The sequence below is a fragment of the Emydura macquarii genome, unplaced genomic scaffold (assembly GCF_026122565.2).
Source record: "Emydura macquarii macquarii isolate MOO-44397 ecotype Brisbane River unplaced genomic scaffold, CSIRO-AGI_Emac_v2 contig_1253, whole genome shotgun sequence".
Lineage (NCBI taxonomy): Eukaryota > Metazoa > Chordata > Testudines > Chelidae > Emydura > Emydura macquarii.
Window position 1 is genome coordinate 16256437 of NW_027131390.1, and position 22269 is coordinate 16278705.

The 22269-nt window shown below is 41.6% G+C and overlaps 1 protein-coding gene across 2 annotated transcripts in view; it reads left to right on the forward strand.

The window, feature by feature from the left end:
• TMEM164 (transmembrane protein 164) overlaps positions 1-22269 on the forward strand; it is an 80692-nt gene that overhangs the window by 24533 nt on the left and 33890 nt on the right. For both annotated transcript variants that reach the window (XM_067548231.1, XM_067548232.1), the window contains exon 3: positions 14149-14198. In XM_067548231.1, the coding sequence (XP_067404332.1) occupies positions 14149-14198 (50 nt within the window). The remainder of the gene's footprint in view (positions 1-14148; positions 14199-22269) is intronic.

Consider the following 22269-nt stretch of genomic DNA (forward strand, 5'->3'; position numbering starts at 1 on the left):
TTCTGTTCCTTTGCAGTTGTTCATGGTTTTTTGTTTGTTTGTTTTGTTTTTTAAAGTAACTATTTTAGGAAAGAGTGGTATTTAAGGGCAGGTGAGTAAGGCTAGATGTTAGACTGAATGCTGCATTTTCTTGCTTTGGGTGGTGGTCTTCTTTGGTTTGTGTGTCGACAGAGTTCTGTGCAGTTTAATCAAATAATTTCTCTTTGTAGCTCAGGCCTCCCACCCTCCCCTCCCTCTTGTTTGTGTTGGCTTTGTTGTGGTCGTCCTCCCCACCCCAAGCTTAGTTTGGAGATTTGTATAGCTTGCTACCAGGTTTTTACTACCGTTAAAACCAGATGCAACTGAATTTTGCTTCTGAAGGCCACACCCCCTGATTGTCCGTGTTTATTTAGCAGTTTTATGTACAAAGGTATTGGTTTTTATCTAAATGCATTCATTGCTTGTCAAGGAGTAAGTTGTTTTCTTTCCTTCTTCCCATTTCTTGAACACTTGAATTTTTGGAGTTAGTTTACAAAAATCTTTCCATCCATCCCCCCAGTTCCTAATTAATCATAACATTCCCTTTGATCTGAATAACTAGGTAGCTGTGTTCTCCTTTAGTGATTTTAAAAAGGAAGGGGACTGGCAGGGGGACTCTTAAATAGTAAATGTAACATCTTGTGACATCCATCTCTCCCCACCCAGTCACTTCTACCCAGGAAAACCACAAGCAGGGAAAGCATGTTTTGAAAAAGGCTGCTCTTCCAGTACATGGCAAATGGATGGTTGACAATATCATTGCAGCCTGAAAAGTGCCTCCTGCCATGTGTTAATAGAGAATAGTGAAACCAAGGTTGCCTCCTCTGGCTCTTTTCTCCATCAGCTACTGCTCCTTGCTTGGGAGTGATGGAGAATTGACATGGAATGGAGATGCTCCTCTTTGGCTGATATAGGAATATAATAATAAGGGCCAGATACTGACCTCAGCTACACCGGTGTAAAATCCAAACATAATTTGATCCCATTTGTTCACTTACTGTATAACATGGTGCATCTGTGGAAGGACTCTGCTGTGCCTTAAATTATCTTTGATCTGGAAAAAGGAAGCAGGGCAGACCAGATTAAGAGGGTAAGAGGCTGTGTAGATTAAGTTCTTCAAACATTATGATGAAGGCTGATCGTTGGGATGCTATCAAATACTGAATGGCTGGGAAACCTACAGCATGGGACATAGTTTTGTTGCCCCTTTCTTTAATTTGGCACTGGAAGAAATTTTAAGCATATAATGCGTATATTAAGGAAAATATCTCTGTTTTCAGAGTCCCAGACCCACCCCCAAGCTTCTACACTGCATGCTCTGTGGCAGTGTTTCTCAACAACCAGTCTGTGGGCTGGCGTCAGTAACTGAGATTTCCCTGGCACAGTTTAGGAAGGCAGCAAGCCGGTCCCTGATATCAAAAAGATTGATAAACACTGCTCTCTGGCACGTAAGAATACAGATAGGTATATAGGCCCTTGTATTCATTTCTGCACTGGGGCAGAGTCCAGTGGAGGGATTTGGGGGAGGGGCTTGTCCCCCATACCTCCAATCCTGGGGCTGGTTTTTGGTCTGGCACAGATTAGGGCAGCTGAGAATGGCCTTACCTTGCACTCTGCTGCCCATGGACTTCTCTGGATCTCGCGTCAGTAGGGGACTAATTGGCATGCAGGACTGCCCTGATCACATGCCCCCCCTCCAGGCCTAGAACAGAGCCCCCAACGTGCCCTGGAATGCCCTTTGCACTAGGGGCTGTCACATGGGGGATGGTGGCCCTGCATCTAAGCAGGGAATGCTTTCTATGCCAGGAGCTCTCCTGGGGAGTGAGTGGAGGGGTGGGTATGCTGCTGCACAGCGCCAGTGAACTGGGCCAGCTGTCCCCTTTCTTTCTTAGCTTATTTGGCAGAATTTATCCTTGGGCTTCTCTCTCGTTAGCTTCTTACCTGACAGCAGCCAGGGGGCCTGCTGGGCAGCTAACCTTCCACTTGGCTGCTGGGACACTGCAAGATCCTGCTTCATGTTCTCAGCACGCCACACAGTCCCCAGTTAGAACAGAGATGTTGACCCCATTCCCAGGTCTGGCTGCCCTATATCTCAGGAGGAGACACATGAGATGATTGCATGAATCATTCCAGAGCCTGTTTCCTTTTCCCATTAAACCCTGCAGTTTGAAATTACTTCAGCCTTATGCTCTGGAAGAGAGGAATTCTCATCTCTCTAAAAGCTCATGTTAACACATGCCTCATTACCAAAAGAGGGCTTGTGCTCACTTTACCCAGATTGCACGTGCCATTCAGCTATGGAGGACAGCCAGTTATGCTAACTGGAGCATCAGAGCAGGTGTCCTTAAGGGGAAAATAAAGGATCAAATTTTGTTCTTTCTCAATAAAATGCAGAGCAGCAGAAGTGTCTTGAGGTGTAACAAGGTGTGCTGATGGTATACCCAGTGCTTTGTGCATGCAAAGGATGAGATCATAGAATCATAGAATCATAGAATATTAGAGTTGGAAGGGACCTCAGGAGGTCATCTAGTCCAACCCCTGCTCAAAGCAGGACTAACCTCTGCTATATCATCCCAACCAGGGCTTTGTCAAGCCGCAGCTTAAAAACCTCTAAGGATGGAGATTCCACCACCTCCCTAGGTAACCCATTCCAGTGCTTCACCACCCTCCTAGTAAAAAACTTTTTCCTAATGTCCAACCTAGACCTCCCTCCCTGCAACTTGAGACCGTTGCTCCTTGTTCTGTCATCTGCCACCACCGAGAACAGCCTAGCCCCATCCTCCCTAGAACCCCCTTTCAGGTAGTTAAAGGCCGCTATCAAATCCCCCTCACTCTTCTCTTTTGCAGACTAAACAAGCCCAGTTCCCTCAGCCTCTCCTCATAAGTCCTGTGCTCCAGCCCCCTAATCATTTTTGTTGCCCTCCGCTGGACTCTCTCCAACTTGTCCACATCCTTTTTGTATGGGGGGCCCAAAACTGGACACAATATTCTAAATGCGGCCTCACCAATGCCGAATAGAGGGGAATAATCACTTCCCGTGACCTGCTAGCAATGCCCCTCCTAATGCAGCCCAATATGCCATTGGCCTTCTTGCCAACCAGGGCACACTGCTGACTCATATCCAGCTTTTTATCCACCGTTACCCCCAGGTCCTTTTCTGCAGAGCTGCTGCCCAGCTCGTCGGTCCCCAGTCGATAGCTGTGCATGGGATTCTTTCTTCCTAAGTGGAGGACTCTGCACTTTTCTTTGTTGAACCTCATTAGATTTCTTTTGGCCCAATCCTCCAGTTTGTTTAGGTCACTCTGTATCCTATCCCTACCTTGCAGGGTATCTACCACTCCCCCCAGCTTAGTGTCGTCCGCAAACTTGCTGAGGGTGCAATCTACCCCATCCTCCAGATCATTAATAAAGATGTTGAACAAAACCGGCCCCAGGACCGACCCCTGGGGAACTCCGCTTGTGACCGGTTGCCAGCTAGACATGGAGCCATTGATCACTACTCGTTGAGCCCTATGCTCTAGCCAGTTCACTATCCATTTTATAGTCCTTTCATCCAACCCATACTTCTTTAACTTGCTGATAAGAATACTGTGAGAAACCGTATCAAAAGCTTTGCTAAAGTCAAGGTATATCACATCCACCGCCTTCCCTACATCCACAGAGCCAGTCACCTCATCATAGAAAGCAATCAGGTTGGTCAGGCATGACTTTCCCTTGGTGAATCCGTGTTGACTGTTCCTGATCACCTTCCTCTCTTCCAAGTGCCTTAAAATGGATTCCTTAAGGACCTGCTCCATGATCTTTCCAGGGATTGAGGTGAGGCTGACCGGTCTGTAGTTCCCTGGATCCTCTTTCCTCCCTTTTTTGAAGATGGGCACTATATTTGCTTTTTTCCAGTCCTCAGGGACCTCCCCCTGTTGCCATGAGCTTTCAAAGATAATAGCCAATGGCTCTGAAATCACCTCAGCCAACTCCCTCAGCACCCTCGGGTGCATTGCATCCGGCCCCATGGACTTGTGAATGTCCAATCCTTCTAAATAGTCTTGAACCTGTTCCTTCAGCACTGCGGGACGTTCGCCTCCTTCCCATTCTGTGCCACCCAGTACAGCAGTCTGGGAGCTGATCTTGTCTGTGAAGACAGAGGCAAAAAAGGCATTGATATTGGGTAACAGCTTGACTAGACTTGGATAAAGGGGGGTGACATTAACGCATGCTAACAAACATGTTTTGAAAGGCTGCTGTGAACCAGACACCCTACCTTGAACACATGCTGCTGATTGAATAAAAGTTGGGAGGGGGGAGAGTTCAAGGAGAATGGAGCCTGAATTTTAATTTGACCTGTTTAACACTTGATAAAAAGTACACTGCCTTGTCTTCACTAGGCATCTGGATTGTGTTAGCTAGCACAGGTGTTAACATCATGCTTGTCCTCCTAATCTCGACAAGGCCGTAGTGGTTAGAAGAGAGAATCAGAAGTTGGCTTCCTTTCCTCCCAGCTGTGCCACTGATTCAGTATGATACTGGGCATGTCATTTAATTTCTGTCTGTTTACTGTACCATGGAGCTGGTGCCTGCTGTAAGGATAGGTATCTAGTTGCTGGTATGTGAGTGACTGTGCTAGTGAACGGTAATGTTAGTATGAGAGTGGATATATAAATACCTGTGTCGAAACCTTTGAGCATTCCCAGTATAAACTAGACATTTTCAGAAGATTGAGCACGCTGCAAGCCCAGGGTACTCATGCTGTCAATTATAATTTCAAAAACAACCCTGTGATACCTTCCTTTATAAATCTGACTCATGGGTGCCTATAAACCATCCCAGCTCTCTCCCAGGAGGTTGTGAAGCTTAGTCTGTTAAGCACTTGTGTGGATGCTTAGAAGAAGATAATATAGAAGTATGTTATGACATGAGATTGAAAATAGATAATGCATCTAAGCATATGAATTTTACATCCATTATGTTAAAATATTCATACTGGGCTTTCTAGGTAAATTTCTCCCTCCCTCCTTCCCAAAAATACAGATCACATACACATTGCTCTAAAAGGTCAATCTCAACAGAGAGACTTGCAAAGCTAAAAATATCAAAGGCCTCAGTAAACCCCTATGAAGCCCTGCAGCTCTGTCTCCTGCTGAAGAGCTGACCTGAAAACCAGCAGTAGTGAATTCTGTTCTCTTCTGTATTTATTTAAGAAAATACTTCCTTACTCGCCTCTGTTGCAGTGAATGTATTTTCTACTAGATTTATGTGTCCAGGCTGGGAGATCAATATTTGCAATTGCTAGAGTGACGGAATTGTTTCAATAGATTTACATTTTTTGTTCTTCTCTGCTGAAACTCAGCCGTCCTGCAATGTTTCCCGTACTCTTAAATAATTGGATCTTTCTGCAGTGTGTGTCAGAATAGGAAATGGCTGGTCCAGTTCAGTGACATGTTTTTCTTTTGATAGTTGTTTCCCACACATGAAGTGAAACCATGTACTTTTGGTCTGTATTATTATTTTTTAAGATTAAGGGAAATACTAAACAAGAAAGAACAAAAGTGAAGTCTCCTTTGGGAGAGCGCTTTGTGTGTCTCCTGTTCAACGTGTGGCATCAACTTTACTTCATAAGTGACACCTGCCTTCTGCCAAACTGCTACCAATTTAAATGTGCGGTGGGTGGGAAACAAAACCACAAGGTATATTGGACCACAATGATAAATTCCTACCGTTAAGACAATCAGTTCAAAATAAAGTTTTAAATTAAACTAATGGGGCTAGCAATGCAGTTTCAGAATACTGTCTTTGCTAATGTTGAGCAGGGGCGGGAAATTACAGACCCTCTGTCAAATGCAAGTAAGGAAATGTACTTCAAATTTTAATGTGGCTGATGGCTAGAGGAAAATCCAGGCATTTTAAGAACCTTCCAGAAGTTGTCGGGGTCCCCAGGGGAAGGATGGTCTGTGCCACAGTTTGAGGGATTCTGGTTTGATTAATGGAGATATTCTGTTGAAAAATTCCCGAAGGAAGGAATAACGAAACACGATCGGGGAATTGTGTAACATTTAGCATAAAGATAAAACATGCAACAGAAGTGTTACTTCATGTTTTTTCAGACATTAATCCTAACAATCCTCTGTGTGATGAGATGAGTGTCATAAACTTCTGAATGGTTGGGGCATCTGTAGCAGCGAGGTTAAGAGTTAGATCTTGCAAGGTGCTGAGTATTGTCTTTCTGAGAGGTGCTCAAAGTCCTCAATATTGAATTCTCTGGGAGCTGAGGACGCTTTGGATTTTCTCAACTCATAGGACCAATCTCTGTGACTTGCCCAAAGTCATGTAGGGAGTCAGTCACCATGGAGACTAAATTTGTGGCCTATAGTCCTGTGCTCCAACCACTAGCTTTAACACTCTCTTGTTTTAAGAAACAGGTAGGTGGAGTTTCTGCACAACTAAAGGTATATTAAGCAGAATGTTATTCCGGCTTGGAATTGCTAAGAAAATTTCTGTCAGCATCTTTTTTCATGAACCAACTCTTTTTCAGGGGCTGACACTGTCTTACAATTTTGGGCTGTAATGTGAAATGCTTTGTCTCTAACACTTGTTTTAAAAATAGCTCTTCAAAAGAAACTACTGTGCAAGTGTGATACATTCCTCTTAAGGAAATATATTGATTATAGCCCCAATGCTGCAAGACCTTACCCACACACTAGTTTTGTACAACTCAAGTAGCTCCACTGGCTTGTGTAGCTGCTTGCAGGGTCATGGTCTTGATGTCTAATTATAGGGTTTAGTATGCTTTATTGGTGGCTGATCTTGAGCCATTGTGATCTCTCACATGCATTTGAAAGAAGTTTAATATTTGACTATAAGAACGGCCATATTGGGTCTGACCAATGGTCCATCTAAACCGGTTTCCTGTTGTCCGACGGTGGCCAATGCCAGGTGCTTCAGAGGGAATGAATAGAACAAGTGTACCTATTCCTATCTAAAATCTGCTCTCCTTCCATCTTCTCTGTTGTGCTTTCTCTAACCTTTCAGGAATGATTGGACTTTTACTGTTTTAACCAACCATATTCTGCTGTTAATGGGTGAACTGTATGGCTGTGACAATACAGCCTAGAATGCTGAGTGCCTCTTTAAAATAACAAAACAAAAAATACCTTCTGCAAGCTTTGGAATATTTTGTGGCTGGCTGTTAAATTGAGAAGACTGTGCCATCTGCGGGGCCAGAGAATCTGTCCTTGGCAAGTGTCCTTTGAAAAAATGTTCTTTAGGGAATTCTTAGCTTCTGTCATGTTGGAAGTTGTCCCAACGGTCAAAACACCAATTTACTGTCCCCATTATGAGAGACCTGAATGCAAGTTAAACGTGTCTTTTTATTTAACAGGCTTCTTGTGAGTCTGGAGGAGAGCCTTTCCCTATAAGGTGGTTGATGGGTACCCTCAGTTCTCACTGAAGTTAGCAACCTCAAGCATTAAAAAAATCATATTAGTATTTCATCTGAGAGTTGATACCTTTTGAAGAAATGTCACTTTTTAAACATGTGTGAGTTAGTGTGAGAATAAGCAAAATATACATCCTGTAATATTGGAAATACCAACTGTTATCTGCACACCAGACACAGTGCGTAATCTAATACTGGTAGTTTGATTAGCTGGAATCTTAGCAAGTGAAGGAAAAAATACTGACACTGGTAAAAATGTAAGGCTTATCTCTATTCGTACTACGATATAAGGATCATGCATGGAATATTAAAATATATCCTTTGGCATCTTTTCATTATGTCTTGTATAACTGATCCTTGCATCATCCCTGAGTGATTCTTGCATATTTATAGTATGGATGGGACAAAACTATCTTATTTCAAAGGCTGCTCCCACTCTTTCACCCTGGCACTGGAGCTCTTCTGAAGATTTATCTGATGTAGGTCAGATTTGCTCTAGTTCTTTGTCGAGGTGGTGTCTGCCTTTCTCACCTGCAGAAGGCAAAGGCACTAACAGGGTGCTGAGGTAACACATTGGCAAACTGAATATTTTTCCAGGTTGGCAGATTTTGAGATTTTCAGCCTTTTATTTATCTGAGGCATTTTCTTGGTTTTTTGAGGGTACAGTCTTACAAGGTGCAAACTGGTTATCTGCTCAAGAGGGACTGAGGTTAAATCCATCCTCCGATCCCCCTTCTACAAATCCAACGCTTTGGCAGGTACTCAGGCTCGAACCTAGTGCCTTTGCCGTGTTCCAACTTGTATTGATTTTAATACACTCAAAAGCGATGTTAGAAAATGGCAGCTGCATAATTTAATAGCTCACTTTTGTACCATTCTAAGAAGTTTGAACTAAATGGAACACCTTAGCAGGGTATTTATTTCAATGCTGGGGAAAAGTCCCAGGGACAGGTCTAGGTACAAGGTACCGATGCAGAAAACACATCACTTGTGGAGTAATCACAGCAAGCTCCTTTTCTCCACTTCCTCATTCGAGTACCTGCGCCGATCAGTGGGAAAGCAGTCTAATTTCTATTGGAGCTTCCTGTTCCACTCACCCCATGGTGTAGCCTTGTGTAAGGACTGGCCTGAACTGAAAGTCCCGCACTCAGGGGATCACAAAGGATGCTGCTGAGATGCTCCTTCTCAATAGGAGTAGAGCCGTGGTTCTTACCCCAGCATGCTCCAGTCCAGGGAGCTACCCAGCTGGACTGGGTGGACATGCTACATGCCTTTAAAGGGATGCAGAAGATTGTGTTCCCTGCAATGGAGCTCCAAGGAGCAGTTTGCCATCAGCCCTCCCATGGGGTGCAATGGCTTCACGCTGCCACTCATTAAGGGATGTGTCTGTCTACCCCAGTCTAGTTCATTATTTTATTAAATTTAATATGAATTTTTTTCCAAACACTTCCCAATTTGGGACATCCATAAAGACTATCTGTTAGGTGCCAGGACCACTCTCTCCCTCAGTGTGCTGGGGAATATTTGTGTGGGGCAGGAAGTGTCAAAGTCATTCAGACAAGCAAAGAAGAAGAGGGGATATTCTCCTTTGTCTCCCAGTTACCAGGAACAACGTAGTGCAGTCATTAGGGAACTGCAATACTTGGAATATCTTGAGTTTGGGATTGTAGGACTTGGGGTTTTTAGTGTCTTGGAGTAAATTTAAAAATGTGCCTAATTGTTCTGCTCAAGAACTCCCTTCTGTCTGTGTCACTTTATCTAACAGGTCAAGATTGCTTGGGTAATATATGACAAAAGGCCAGGTAGCTGGTTTAATATTTTAATATTTCCCTTGTGCAATATGAGCATCTTTGCAGTACAGACAATTTGTTAGTGCAGCCACTAAACCCATCTTGAAAAGTAATTCAAAGCAGAATCTGCTTAATCCTTGGCAGGGGAAGGGGCTGGTCTACGCTGCTGGCGAAATTCAGTGGTACTCAGTGGGAGTTATGCAAGCTAGTCTGTGTAGCTTGCGTAACTCCTGTTGACTTCATAAATTCCATTTAACGCGTCATCTCCACTGTGCTGCCCCGACAGGAAATACCTACCTGTCAATGTGGCGCTATGCTTTTTGAGGAGGTGGTTTTATTAGATTGATTCTGGATCGATTGAGCATGTCTTCACTGCCGCTCAGTCGAACTGGATAAATTGATCTGACAGCAGTGAATTTGCCGCCATCAGTGTAGACATAGTCCTACAGGGACTATATATTATGTGACTGATATGTGGGAAAATATCATCTAAGATGTGTGCTCCTTTTTTGCCTCTGCACACAAAGCATTAGTTACTGGACTGTTCCTGTGCAGCCATTGGATTAACTTTCTCATTAAACTAATGAAGTGAAATGATTTGCTTTTTGAATGCAAGACTTGCAAGAAGTTCTGATTTTGGTTTTGAGGTTTCTTGGTAAGTAAATGTCTGAGGCCCTTTCAGTTCAGTTTAATTGATACCTTTTTTTGTACTATGCAAAAACAGACATTTTTTCTGCTGACTAGGGTGAGATTTTTAATGCTCCAAACTGAACCTGAGACTATTTTGCTTGATTGAAAATGAAGCAAATAATTTGAGTGGGTGAATAATCCAATGTGTTACCCTGTTAAGAACCTGCACTGTAATCCAAATATTTGCTGTACAAATAGTTGTATGTACAGTAACAGATTAAAGGCTCACTTTCAGACTCTAATGCCACAGTTCACAATATTGAGTGATTTAACCTTCTCACTGTTGCTGTAGCATGTGCATGGTCTGGTAGTTATTAAGTTGAACATCTGCTAGGTGCATAAAGTATGCCCTGCAGCACTGGAGAGAATCATATTTGCTGAATATACCTGATGTTTCACTTTAGAGAAATAATTCATTTCAAGTGCTCTTGCATAGAACAATTTGATATTTGGAATACCAGCCTGGCAATGGAATAATTCATTGGATCCGCCTTTTAATCAAAGAAAGATATTTACAAATGATTCTATTCACAAGGGCAAAGTAATGAAGCTGAAGTATCTTTCAGTCCGAATTATATTAAGATCCTTCTTGGCTAGTTCGGTGCTTGTGTGTGTTGCACCAGAAGCCAATAGGCGATGGAATGTAACTCTTCTGTCCGCTAGTTCTGTTAATCACTTTGTATGTAGGTTAAGATTTGCTGATGCAAAATACTTGATGAGTTGGATTTGAATTCTAGCACCAGGGGATGATGACTTCATCCCTTGCAGTTTGAAAGTGTATCATCCCTGTTCAACAATATTCTGTTACACACAGATCATACCTGGTCTTGTTTATGGCAGATGCATGGCTGAAGAGAAAATCCAAGTGCACACTGTCAGGGTGGATTGATTTAAATTAGGGCTATCAAATGATTAAAAAAATTAATTGCAAGATTATCAAAATTAAGTGTGATTAATCGCACTGTTAAACAATAGAATACCATTTATTTAAATATTTTTGGATATTTTTTTTACATTTTCAAATATATTTTAATTACAACACAGAATACAGTGCTCACTTTATATTATTTTTATTACAAATACTTGCACTGTAAAAAAATAGTATTTTTCAGTTCCTCTCATACAAGTACTATAGTGCAATCCCTTTATCATGAAAATGTAACTTACAAATGTAGATTTTTTTATTCCATAACAGGATTCAAAACAACTTTAGCGCCTACAGGTCCCCTCAGTTCTACATCTTGTTCAGCCAATAGCTAAGACAAACAAGTTTGTTTACATTTATGAGAGATAATGCTGCCTGCTTTTTATTTACAGTGTCACCTGAAAGCGAGAATAGGCGTTCCCGTGGCACTTTTGTAGCCAGTGTTGCAAGGTATTTAGGTGCCAGATATGATAACATTCGTATTCCCCTTCATGATTTGGCCACCATTTCAGAGGACTTGCTTCCATGCTGATGACTCTCGTTAAAAAAAAAAAAAGTGTTCATTAAATTTGTGACTGAAACCTTGGGGGAGAATTGTATGTCTTCTGCTCTGTGGTTTTACCTGCATTCTGCCATGTATTCCGTGTTATGACAACCTAGCATATGTTGCTCGATTTAAGAACACTTTCACTGCAGATTTGACAAAACGCAAAGAAGATACCAATGTGAGATTTCAAAAGATAGTTCCAGCACTAGACTCAAGGTTTAAGATTTTAAAGTGCCTTCCAAAACGTGCTGTCAGAAATCTTAAAAGAGCAACACACAGATGCAGAAACTACAGGACCCAAGCCACCAAAAAGAAAATCAACCTTCTGTTGGTGGCATTTGATGCAGATGATGAAAATGAACATGTCAAGCCACGCTGCTTTAGATTGTTATCAAGCAGAACCTGTCATCAGCATGGAAGCATGTCCTCTGGAATAGTGGTCGAATCATGAAGGGGAATTCAAATGTTATCATATCTGGCACCTAAATACCTTGCAATGCTGGCTACAAAAGTGCCATGCGAATGCCTATTCTCGCCTTCAGGTGACATTATAAATAAGAAGCAGGCAGCATTATTTCCCATAAACGTAAACAAACTTGTTTGTATTAGCGATTGGCTGAACAAGAAGTAGAACTGAGTAGACTTTTGTAGGCTCTAAAGTTTTATATTTTTGTTTTTGAGTGCAGTTATGGAATAATAAAGAAGTCTATATTTGTAAGTTGCACTTTCACAATAGATTGCACTATAGTACTTGTATGAGGTGAACTGAAAAATACTATTCTTTTTTACAGAGCAAATATTTGTAATAAATAATATAAAATGAATACTGTATACTTTGTATTCTGTGTTGTAATTGAAATCAATATATTTTAAAATGTAGAAAAACATCCAAAATATTTATAATAAATTGAAATTGGTATTCAATTATTTAAGTGTGATTAAAACAGTGATTAATTGCAATTCATTTTTACAGTCAACTTAAACTTAATTTGTTTTGAGCTAATTGTGTGAGTTAACTGATTAATTGACGGTCCTAATTTAAATAATTGATTTTAATCAGCAAGCAGGAAACTTTGATTTAAATAGTCTATTTTAATTGTGGTTTGCATTTGTACTTTTTTAGTAACTTTCCTAAAGAAAGTTTGGTAACGTTACTTGGTAACTGTTAAAACATTTATTTGTAATTAAATATAGCCTTTATACTAAATTTGGTGCTTCTTTTTGCTAACCACAAGGATGTGCTATATCTATACATATTTATATCTATATAAATATATAATTACTATAAATGTCTATATAGCTTAACTGACGTTTATTCAGATTAATTTTTATATATTTTTACTTTAGAAAATGGTGAATGATGCATTTCTTTATTTACTAGATTAATGTCTTATTTGTGATTTAAATCAGACTATTGGATGGAAATTCAAATTCAATTACACAAATTCAATGCACAAAAAGAACATTTTAAATTTGTAAATGAAATACAACTACCTTAAATATGCTGACAACAAGGAAAGTTTTTCAAAGTATATTTTTTTCATTTAAAACTAACTGATTTGTTAAAGAAAGAAAGAAAGTATATCAATTACTGAATTGAACTGATTGTTTATGGTTACTATTATTCAAGATTTTAGAACTAGTAGATTTATCCCCTCACACCTAATTTTTATTCAGCGATTGGAACTGCAAAACCAAGTTCTCCTGCCTTTTTCAACTCCCAATTGTTTTCTTAACTTTGACCGAACAGTTGACCAAATTGAGATGAAAATATTCATTGCACCTGCAGAAATGACTACTTGGGTCAAAAGCTGGTTTAGCACCTCAAGAGATTCTAGTCCCAGTTGACTTACCAGTGACTTCCACCCATTGAGTAATTTGACTTTCTTTAAAACTTGGCAGAAAATACATATTACCTAAAATGTTATTTCATTTCATTTAAATCATATTAATGTATTCTAAGATTAATCTTTAGCATACATTGTCAATTTCAAATTTAATTTTAAATTAAATTAGATTTGTTTTGCTTTTTAAAAATAAATGTACATTTAATTTAAACTAAAAACTGATTTTTTTAAAAAAAATTAATTTTTAAAAAAATCATCAATTTTTACCCAGCTTGACTGCTGTTCCAGTATCTCTGCATTATCTTTGATCTCAGGAAATGTATGGCCAGTTACTTCTGCGGTTTATACCAGTGCTTTGGAAAGAGAATGGTTACCTTTAAACATGTCAGTTGCCTTAGATAACCTCAGTATTTGCAACATGGATAACTATAGTAACCTTATTTGGTAAGCATTGGCATGTTTTTAAGAGCAACCATGATGCATAAGATCTTCAAGAGCCTGGTCCTGCACCACTGAAGTAAATGGGAGCTTTGCCATTACAAACATCTGGGAACATGCACAGCACAGGGCTTTGTTCCTGATTGGAGCTCTGGCAGCTATCACAGTAGAAATCATTAATGATGATGTAATTTGCTCTTGCACAACAACAAAACCCCTTGGGCTTTGGGGAAGTTAAGCTCTAGGTGCCACTCTTGTTGCTCAGATCCATTATGCAGGTGTCGTGGAGTCTTTGCCTTGCTAATGTTTTTGAATCCTTTGCTGGTACAGAGGCCTGCTGGAGCTGGAACAGTCCATCCAGGAAGACGTTCTCTGAGACACATGGGAGTAGGGGAGAAATGTTTAGGAAATTAAGTTTAAAAAAAAGCATACTGATAACAAGCTGTTCTTGTTTAATATTTCAGATTTTCCTCCTCGCCTGTCCACCATGTCGTGGTGCAATGGTTCTTTTCAGGTAACATCCGTTCTCTGTCTTACTGCTTTCCTATCTATTTGCATAGTGTATTTAGGTTGTAATGCTTAATGACCTCAGCCATATTTTATATCTGGGCTCCGTGTGTCATGCTCTGTAGCCCTGAGCCATAGAGAAACTGGCTGGAATGAAAAGCAGAAGATGGTTTGAAAGTGTACATGACTTTAAATCAGGATTTACTGTCATTCTTAAGCTTGTTTCCGTGTTCTGATGGTGTTTGATCTCTCTGGCAATAGGCAATGGCTCAGCAAAAGCTCAGTGGATGCAGGTGTTCTTACACTGATTAGATTCTGGGCTTGTATAATTTGCATCACATGCCTTATGCTCTTTGATTATTTCCCCCTACCATTTTTTAAAATGTATTAATTCCTCTACAGAGGATGTCATTCTGCTGGCTGTATAGGATTAACACATTCTAAATGCCATAAAGATAGTGTTAAAAATTAAATAGCTGCACCAAAATTCTTACCAGTTGATCAAACAGACTGACAAATATTTAAAGCTGTATTTCTTTTTTAAACATGATTTACTGGTGGCTAACTTGAAAGGTGATACTAGTCCCTGAAGCAGTTTTTACAGTAGCACTCAGTTTCAAATAAGGGAGTCAGTGTGACCTTGTGGCTAGAGCTCTGGACTGGGCCCCGTGAGACCTGTGTTCTCTTTCCAGCTTTGCCACTGCTTTGCTGAATAACTTGGGCAAGTCACTTCACCTTTCTGCACCTCAATTTCCCTATCTGTAAAATGGGAATAATGTAATTTATCTCCATTTGTAAAGTGCTTTGATATCTATGGATTAAAAGCACCACATATAAGCTACATATTGTTGTTGTTGTTACGTAGGATCCAGGCCATAAGTTATTTTGGTCCCAGATGTGCTCTGTCAGTTCAAAAGCACTGTCTGTGTGCTAGTTTTGCCTGATAAATATCTTTTGATACTCTTCTAAAAGGCACTCCTCAGGGGCTTCCTCAAAGAGCAACAGAAATACAGGATGGAATTTCCTCTTACTCTGTTCAAATAGATGGTTGTACAGGGAGGAACTTTTTTTAGTGAGGGAATATGAGGATCTCTTTTAATGGACTGTCTTGGCATTTAAAGACAGGAATGATTTTTTAAAAAAACATACGCAAAATGCATAGTCATCAGGTTCCTGATAACTTGGACCAGGTGTGGTTCAGTCTGTGCTGACATGAATCTAAGAGAGTTGTTCATTTTCCAGTTCCTCTAAAATTTTCCAGGCATACTCAAGTTGACTCCATCATTAAGTTGCTCCATCCCAGCTCTTCATCAGCTTTGCAGTATGGCTTGCTTATTGCAAAGATTTTAGCTATACACATCAGCATGTGATGCCGAGACAGCCTTTCCTTTATATATGTTACTGATCAGCAAGAAAAGCACCGTTAGGAGGAGAATCATAGAAGGACCATTCCAATTAATATCTGACATAACCTTTCCTTGGAGGCAGCATAGTTGTGTAGTTAGAGCATGAGAGTAGGAGGCAGAAAGAGGTACATTCTGTTCCCCCATCTTCTCTTACTGGCTTGCTGTGCGACCTCGGGCAAGTCATGTTACTTTGTGTATTCCCTGTGCAAAAAAGGGATAATGCTCATCTCTGCGAGACTCTTTGAGTTGAAAGGTGCTATACGAGTGCAAAGGGTGATTATCACGGAAGGTGATAACTTACTGGTTGTGGAGATGTCAAATCCCAAAAGGCCCTCTTTCTTGTTGTACTCCTCCGTTCCCTGAAAATTCCCTTCTTTTCATTTCTGAGACAGCGGGTGGAGGGTTTGCCTGTCAGTTCTGCAGTGGAGGGTTTGATGGGATGGTTGGACTCTTTGCAGCTAACTTGTGTTTTGGGAGTAGCCGTTACCAGCTGGTTTGGGGAGGTGGACCAGTCTAGTCCGCCTGTGATCCATGAGAAGCCTACTCTCCTGGGCATGCTAAGCTTGTAGTATTTTGAGTGGTTGCTGCTCTGATCTTTTAAACTTAAGACTTGAAAGCAATCTAAAATTTCACAGCCTGCACATTCATTTGTAAAATTTACAAATCTGACTCCCTCTTATATGTACTATCTCTTCCCTTCCTGGGGCGAGAAAAGAGCGTTTTAGGTATTAATCAGAAGAGAGGAGTTGGTAAAAATGGAAGTGCAGTACAGAGGCTCCGACAGTCTCAGTGGTCATTTTATTTCTTGACAGAAGAGAACACTCATTTGAGAAAATGGCGTTCTTTGGCAGTTAAAGAACTTAGCCACTGTCCCACTTGCACAACTCTTCTATTATAAACTGCCTGAGTTTTAGCGAGACAAGGTGGGTAAGGTAATATTTTTGAGTGGACCAACTTCTTTTGAGCTACAAAGTTTGGTTTTTTTAGGTCAGGTCTCCCAAATATCCTGGGACCAACATGGCTACAACAACACTGCAGACAATGAGTTTTTCCAGTTACATTTTGATTTAAAACTAGGCAGCAGGCTGTTAATCTGAAATTAACCTAGTCACCCGGGAAAGTCTAATAATCCCAGCCAAGCATGTCTGTCTGTAAGGTAATTAAATTGATAGTATTGCAAAAGTGATCAACTGAAGGCTTGACACCCATTTCAACTGCTGCTTCTGTTCTCTTGGGCAGTGGGGAATACAAAAGTGTAGGTGTGATACTGAGAAACACTCTGTTTCGCATGTGTTTCTAAAGTGCCCATTCTTACTGTTTTATTTTCTGTCACAAAGAGAATCGAGAGAGAGACAAAGCAGAAGGCAAGGTTGGAGCCAGTCCATGTAATATTGTCTTGCATTTTTGTAACCTTAGCAATGACATTCTCACCATCAGCGTCACCACATTTATATCCGGATAAGTACTGATCTCGAAGTCCAGTTATGCACAGAAGGCCCTTTAAAATTTCTTCTTTTCTCCACAGGGGGAGTTCCTTTATAATTGTTATGTCTTACAGGAGTCCACCATTGATTAGCACTCACCTTACAGGGTGAGAGGAATTTGAAAGGGCTGGGATTCTGTGGGCATGTCTACACTGCAATTAAAAACCCATGGTAGGCCCATGCCAGCTGACTTGGGCTTGTGGGGCTCAGGTTATGGGGCTATTAAATTACAGTGTATACATCCAGGCTTGGGCTGGAGCCTGGGCTCTTGAACCCTGTGAGATAGGACCTGAACATCTACACTGCAGTTAAACAGCCCGCAGTTTGAGCCCTGTGAGCCCATCAGAGGACACAGGCCAGCTGCGGGTGTCTCACTGCAGTGTGTACGCACCTTATAGCAATTGAAAGGTATTGAACCTGATTCATTGTTGCTCCATGCAGCCAGCGTAATTAGGTCATAAAGATACTGCAAGTGACCCCTACGAAATTCACAGGAGTGTCTACAGCAGGCATGGAGTTGCTGTGGCAGTTGGAACCTCTTTTTGAGGGAGGGAGCCTGTTCAGAGTTGATGCAACAGCCCATTGGTCCTGTGGCAGCTGGGTGCAAATGAGAGAAGCCCACAGGCTACTCCAATCTGTGCCAGCGGCCACATCAACATCTGGCAGCTCCAGCGTGGGAAAAGTGAAAAGCCAAGCTCAGCTAGGACTGTGGGATTAATTTGGCTTCATATTTTCTCTAGCATTGTCTTTTTCAAAGTGCAGATGGAGAGCAATGTAGTGCCCATAACTATTTTTATTGGGGGAAGGCAGAGGAAGGGAGGAGATTAATGGGAGGAATTATTTTTGCCTATATTCTCCACTCAGTGGAATAGTTCAACTCTTTAAATGAGATCAGCACCACTGCCATAGCTTGTGTCTCTCTTCAGAGGCTTTCTGATGTGTGCTGATTTTCCTATTGCTATATGAACATGACCAGAAAAGTAAAACTTTCTCCTACCGCTATCCGTAAAACTATTACAAACCTATCTTGAGTCTAATCTGGTATGAGGTTACCCTGCCAGTTTATGGAGCATGACTTTGATGCACATAAGGAGCTTTTAAGTATTCCTGTGGGATAACAATAATACTTAGCATTAGTGATGTACAGTGCTTTCTACTGGAGGATCTTTAAGAACTACCAGCATTCATTTGAACCAAGCTTGGCAAATGTTTTTAAATCTCTTTAAAAAAAATGTGCTAATCACATCCTTCATTTCACAAAAGGAGAGTCTGGGGCACAAGAGAGGCTAAGTGACTTGCCAAAGGTGTCATGGAGAGTTGGTGTTGAAGCCAGAGCCTTCAAAATGAAGTGGTAGTTTTTAGTCATCCTTCTTACATATCAACAGAGCTTAGAATGTATGACTAGCACAATAGTGTGATAATGGAAGGAGGAAAAACATGATTTTTCTGCCCTAACTAGTAACCTTTTCTGTTTCCCAACACCTAGTACTTAATATTATTGTATAAGTGCTTGCACACAAAAAAATGCTCGCTGTGAGAATCATTGGACATTGCACTTTTAATAGTGGGAATAGACTTTTCAAAATGCTATATGGACTCGTATGGAATCTCTTAGGTGGATGTCTGGCAACAAATTAAAAAACAAAATGCAATCAGAAGAGTGAACTCTGATTGGATCCTATTGTGTGTACCAAATTCCAGCTGCATTAAGAAAAGCTACAGCTTCTTGTCACATATCTGAAACATACGTGTCCTCTGCCAACAATCAGCTTTCTAGCTGATTGTTTCCCCTTGCAGTCTCCATCTTGATGTGGTCCTGACCCCAATAAAACACTGCCTCTGAGAGAAAGGAAAAACTAGTATTTTATTTTTACAGGTTGTATGTCAGTTTGGAAGAAGTGAGGACTCTGAAAATTAAATGGTCTGAGCAAAGGGAATTTTTAAATGAGGAATGTGGGTGCTCTACTCTTTGGAGGGATTGCTGTGCTCTAATGTGCAGATGTCAGGTTGCTTCATTGAATTTAGGATTATAAAATTAAAAGATAACCATCTGCTTTCACTTGTGCATGGATCTTCTCTTTTCCTTTCTCCATGTGAACGTGTAGACTTTCCTAAGGGGATAATGGCTTTGGCACTTGGATTGCTGAATATAGTACAGAGTCTCTTACAAAAAAAACTTCATTTGATTTCCCCAAATTTCAATGAAAACTGTTTTTTCTTTTTAAAAATGAAAACCACTCTTTTTTCTGTGTCTGGTAACAACTCTTTCTGCACCCAGAGGTGCCTGGGATGGTGTAGTTTTTGAAATCACCGTGACTGATTTATGGTGTGATCTGCAAAGATATAATTTTTACTTTAGTTGAAGATTGTCCCTACAGAGTTCAAAGGGAAAAGAATATGAGCCGTTTGATTATCCCTTACAGTTTGTCACAGAGAGAACCTGTAGTGATAAATGCAGTTTCCATGTTCTTTAATCAAGGTTATTAGAACTGTTAGCATGAATCTTTGTGAAATGTCAGTATTAGTTTGATTGATATAATAGCATGCCTTTGAACTCTTGCTATATAAGGCTAAATCATGCTGCCCTTACTTCTTGTCTTCAGTAGGAGTTCTGCCTGAGTAAGGATGGCAGAAGTCTGTGACCTCAGTCCAGTGTAAGTACTGTGAAATATAAGAACAAGAAGTTATAGCATTTCCACATAGCTCATTAGTGCATTACTTGACTGTACAGCCTCAATCTCCACAGTAGCTATATAAAACAATTGAATGAGAACTCTGTGAGATGCTTTTAGCAAGCAAGATAATGAGCAGAAACTCCAACCTGTGGGTGACAGCTCACCTTAGAGTAAAAATCTAGAACTGGCTTCCAGACAGCTGAAACCTTGTTTTGGTTTTGGTTTCTAATGATGCATACATTTCTATTGTTTAAGCCACAGATTTTAGCTTTTTAGCTTTTAGCCATTCACTTCCTTGTCAGCCCTGGTTTGCACAGATGTCCTTATTCGAGGAGAATCTTGTAATGAGATTTTAGCATTAGCATTTTCTCCACTGCCCCTTCTTGCTCACAGCTTGAGATGAGCTTTTTTTTGTGTGAATGTTTGTCCTGTTCCTGAAATTAAATGATATATATTACAGTAGAGCTATTAACCATAGCTGGGTCTCTGCTGTGTTAGACCTACAGATACTTAAATGACCCCTTATTACCATAATATCAGACACAATCTTTTAAATGTATTTATCCTCTCGACAATCCTTTAAGGAACTTCTACTGGTTTCCAATTTACTGATGGGGGCCTGAGGCACAGATACACTAAGTGACTCGCCCAGAAAATCTGTGGATGGAGAAGGGAATTGAACCCAGGACTCAGGCTAATACCCTGACTATTGGTTCATCCTTCCCTGCATAGTCCTGCGGTTTTAAAATGTTTAAACTTCCTTCTTTATTTGCATGACAGGGGCTGTTATGTCATATTTTTGTTGTGTTTTAATACGTGCTAAATAAGACTATTGTAAATTCTAGTGTAGATGCTACAAGCCAGTGGTTAAACATGATAAGAAACAGACACTTACATCCTGGACCAACGTTTGTATAGTGTCTGCTCTAGAATTTAGTCATGTTAATTAACAATTGTTAAAATACAACTAACTATTCGAGTTTAGACATAGTGTAGACATATAGGCTGCGTTTTAAAACCCACGACAGTGAGTCTCAGAGCCTGGATCTACACTCAGGCTTGAAGGACACATGCTGTGGGACTAAAAACAGCAGTGTAGACATCACAGCTCGGGCTCTGAAGATCAGGGATGGGAGCGGGATTCAGAGCCCAAGCTCCAGCCCGAGCTTTGATGTCTACACTGCTGTTTTTAGCGTCATAGTGCAAACCCGAATCTGTAGACCTGAAGTCTGAGACTCACTGCCACGGTTTAGAAACACAGTATAGGCATACTCTGTGTGTTTGTCCTCCTGGCTATGTTGTTTTCTACAACTGCAATCTTTCCTGTGTCATAGTGAGCAGCATGCAGCCTGCAGTTCATACCACTCTTGGCTTTTGATATTATAATCTTGTTCATGCACGGGGGTGAACTGATATCTAATTGGGGAGGAATTTCCCCCTTGGTTCATTGACATTGCTCTTGTAGTTGACCAAGGACCCTCTGCCTGGATTAGGTGGGCTTGTCTCATTTGGTGATCACTTCTGCAATTGCCTGCAACGGGCATTGGGTAGACCTTTCTACCCTCCCCATTGTTAGCCAAGTTGCAGAGTTGCTTGTCTTGGAATTTCTCCTGGCTCCCTTTCCTTTTCCCTGAGTGCATCATTGCCCAAGAATCCTGGCATCCACTAATGTGGGCATCGACAATGTTCTGGTCCATAGTTTCTCACCGTGTGGTGCGGATACACGAGACACAGGCAGAGGGTACTCGGGGGGGGGGAAGAGGAAGAGGGAAGGGGATGTGGGCAGCAGCTGCCGACTTCTGGGGAAGCCTGGCGGCAGCAGCCTGCTTCCCACCCAGTCCCAGCTCCTCGCTGGGAGATATGCAGCAGCCCCTGGTTTCTGGGGAAGGCAGGCGGCAGCTTCCCCTCCCCACCCCCCTACCCCCACTGCCTGCCCAGTCACAGCTCCCAGCTGGGAGGCGGGCGGCAGCTGCTAGCTTCTGGGGGAGGCAGGTGGCAGCCGCCCGCGTCCTGCAGGGTCACAGCTCCCAGGTGGGAACCCGGTGGCAGCCTCCTGGATCTCGGGAGCTGGGCTTGCAGCTGGGTGGCAGCCACTCATGCGTGGCTCCGAGCCGAGGAACAGCCTCCAGTGCCCCGGCTTGAAGACTGGCAGCAGCTGCCTGCTCACATCCCGGGGTCCCAGCCAGCACGGAAGCCTTCCCTGCCCACCTCAGAGTGGGTGACAGTTGTCCACCTCCCAGGCTGGCAGACAGGCAGCAGCTGTCTGCAACTTGCCCAGGTGGCAGCCCTCCTCCTTGGCTCAATGCCCAGTGCCTAAAAATCTTGTCAATTTCACTGCTCAGCTAGACAGCCCCAGATTTTACCAGTTACCCTCTTTTCCTCTCTCTCTCTCGCCCTCCTTCCCTGTCTCTCTCACCCCATCCTCCTCTCAAATCTATGGCAAAAAATTTGGCACGGCACTTTATATTCCCCAGCATTGGCATGCCGCTCAAAGCCTCCTAACTTTGGCCAAC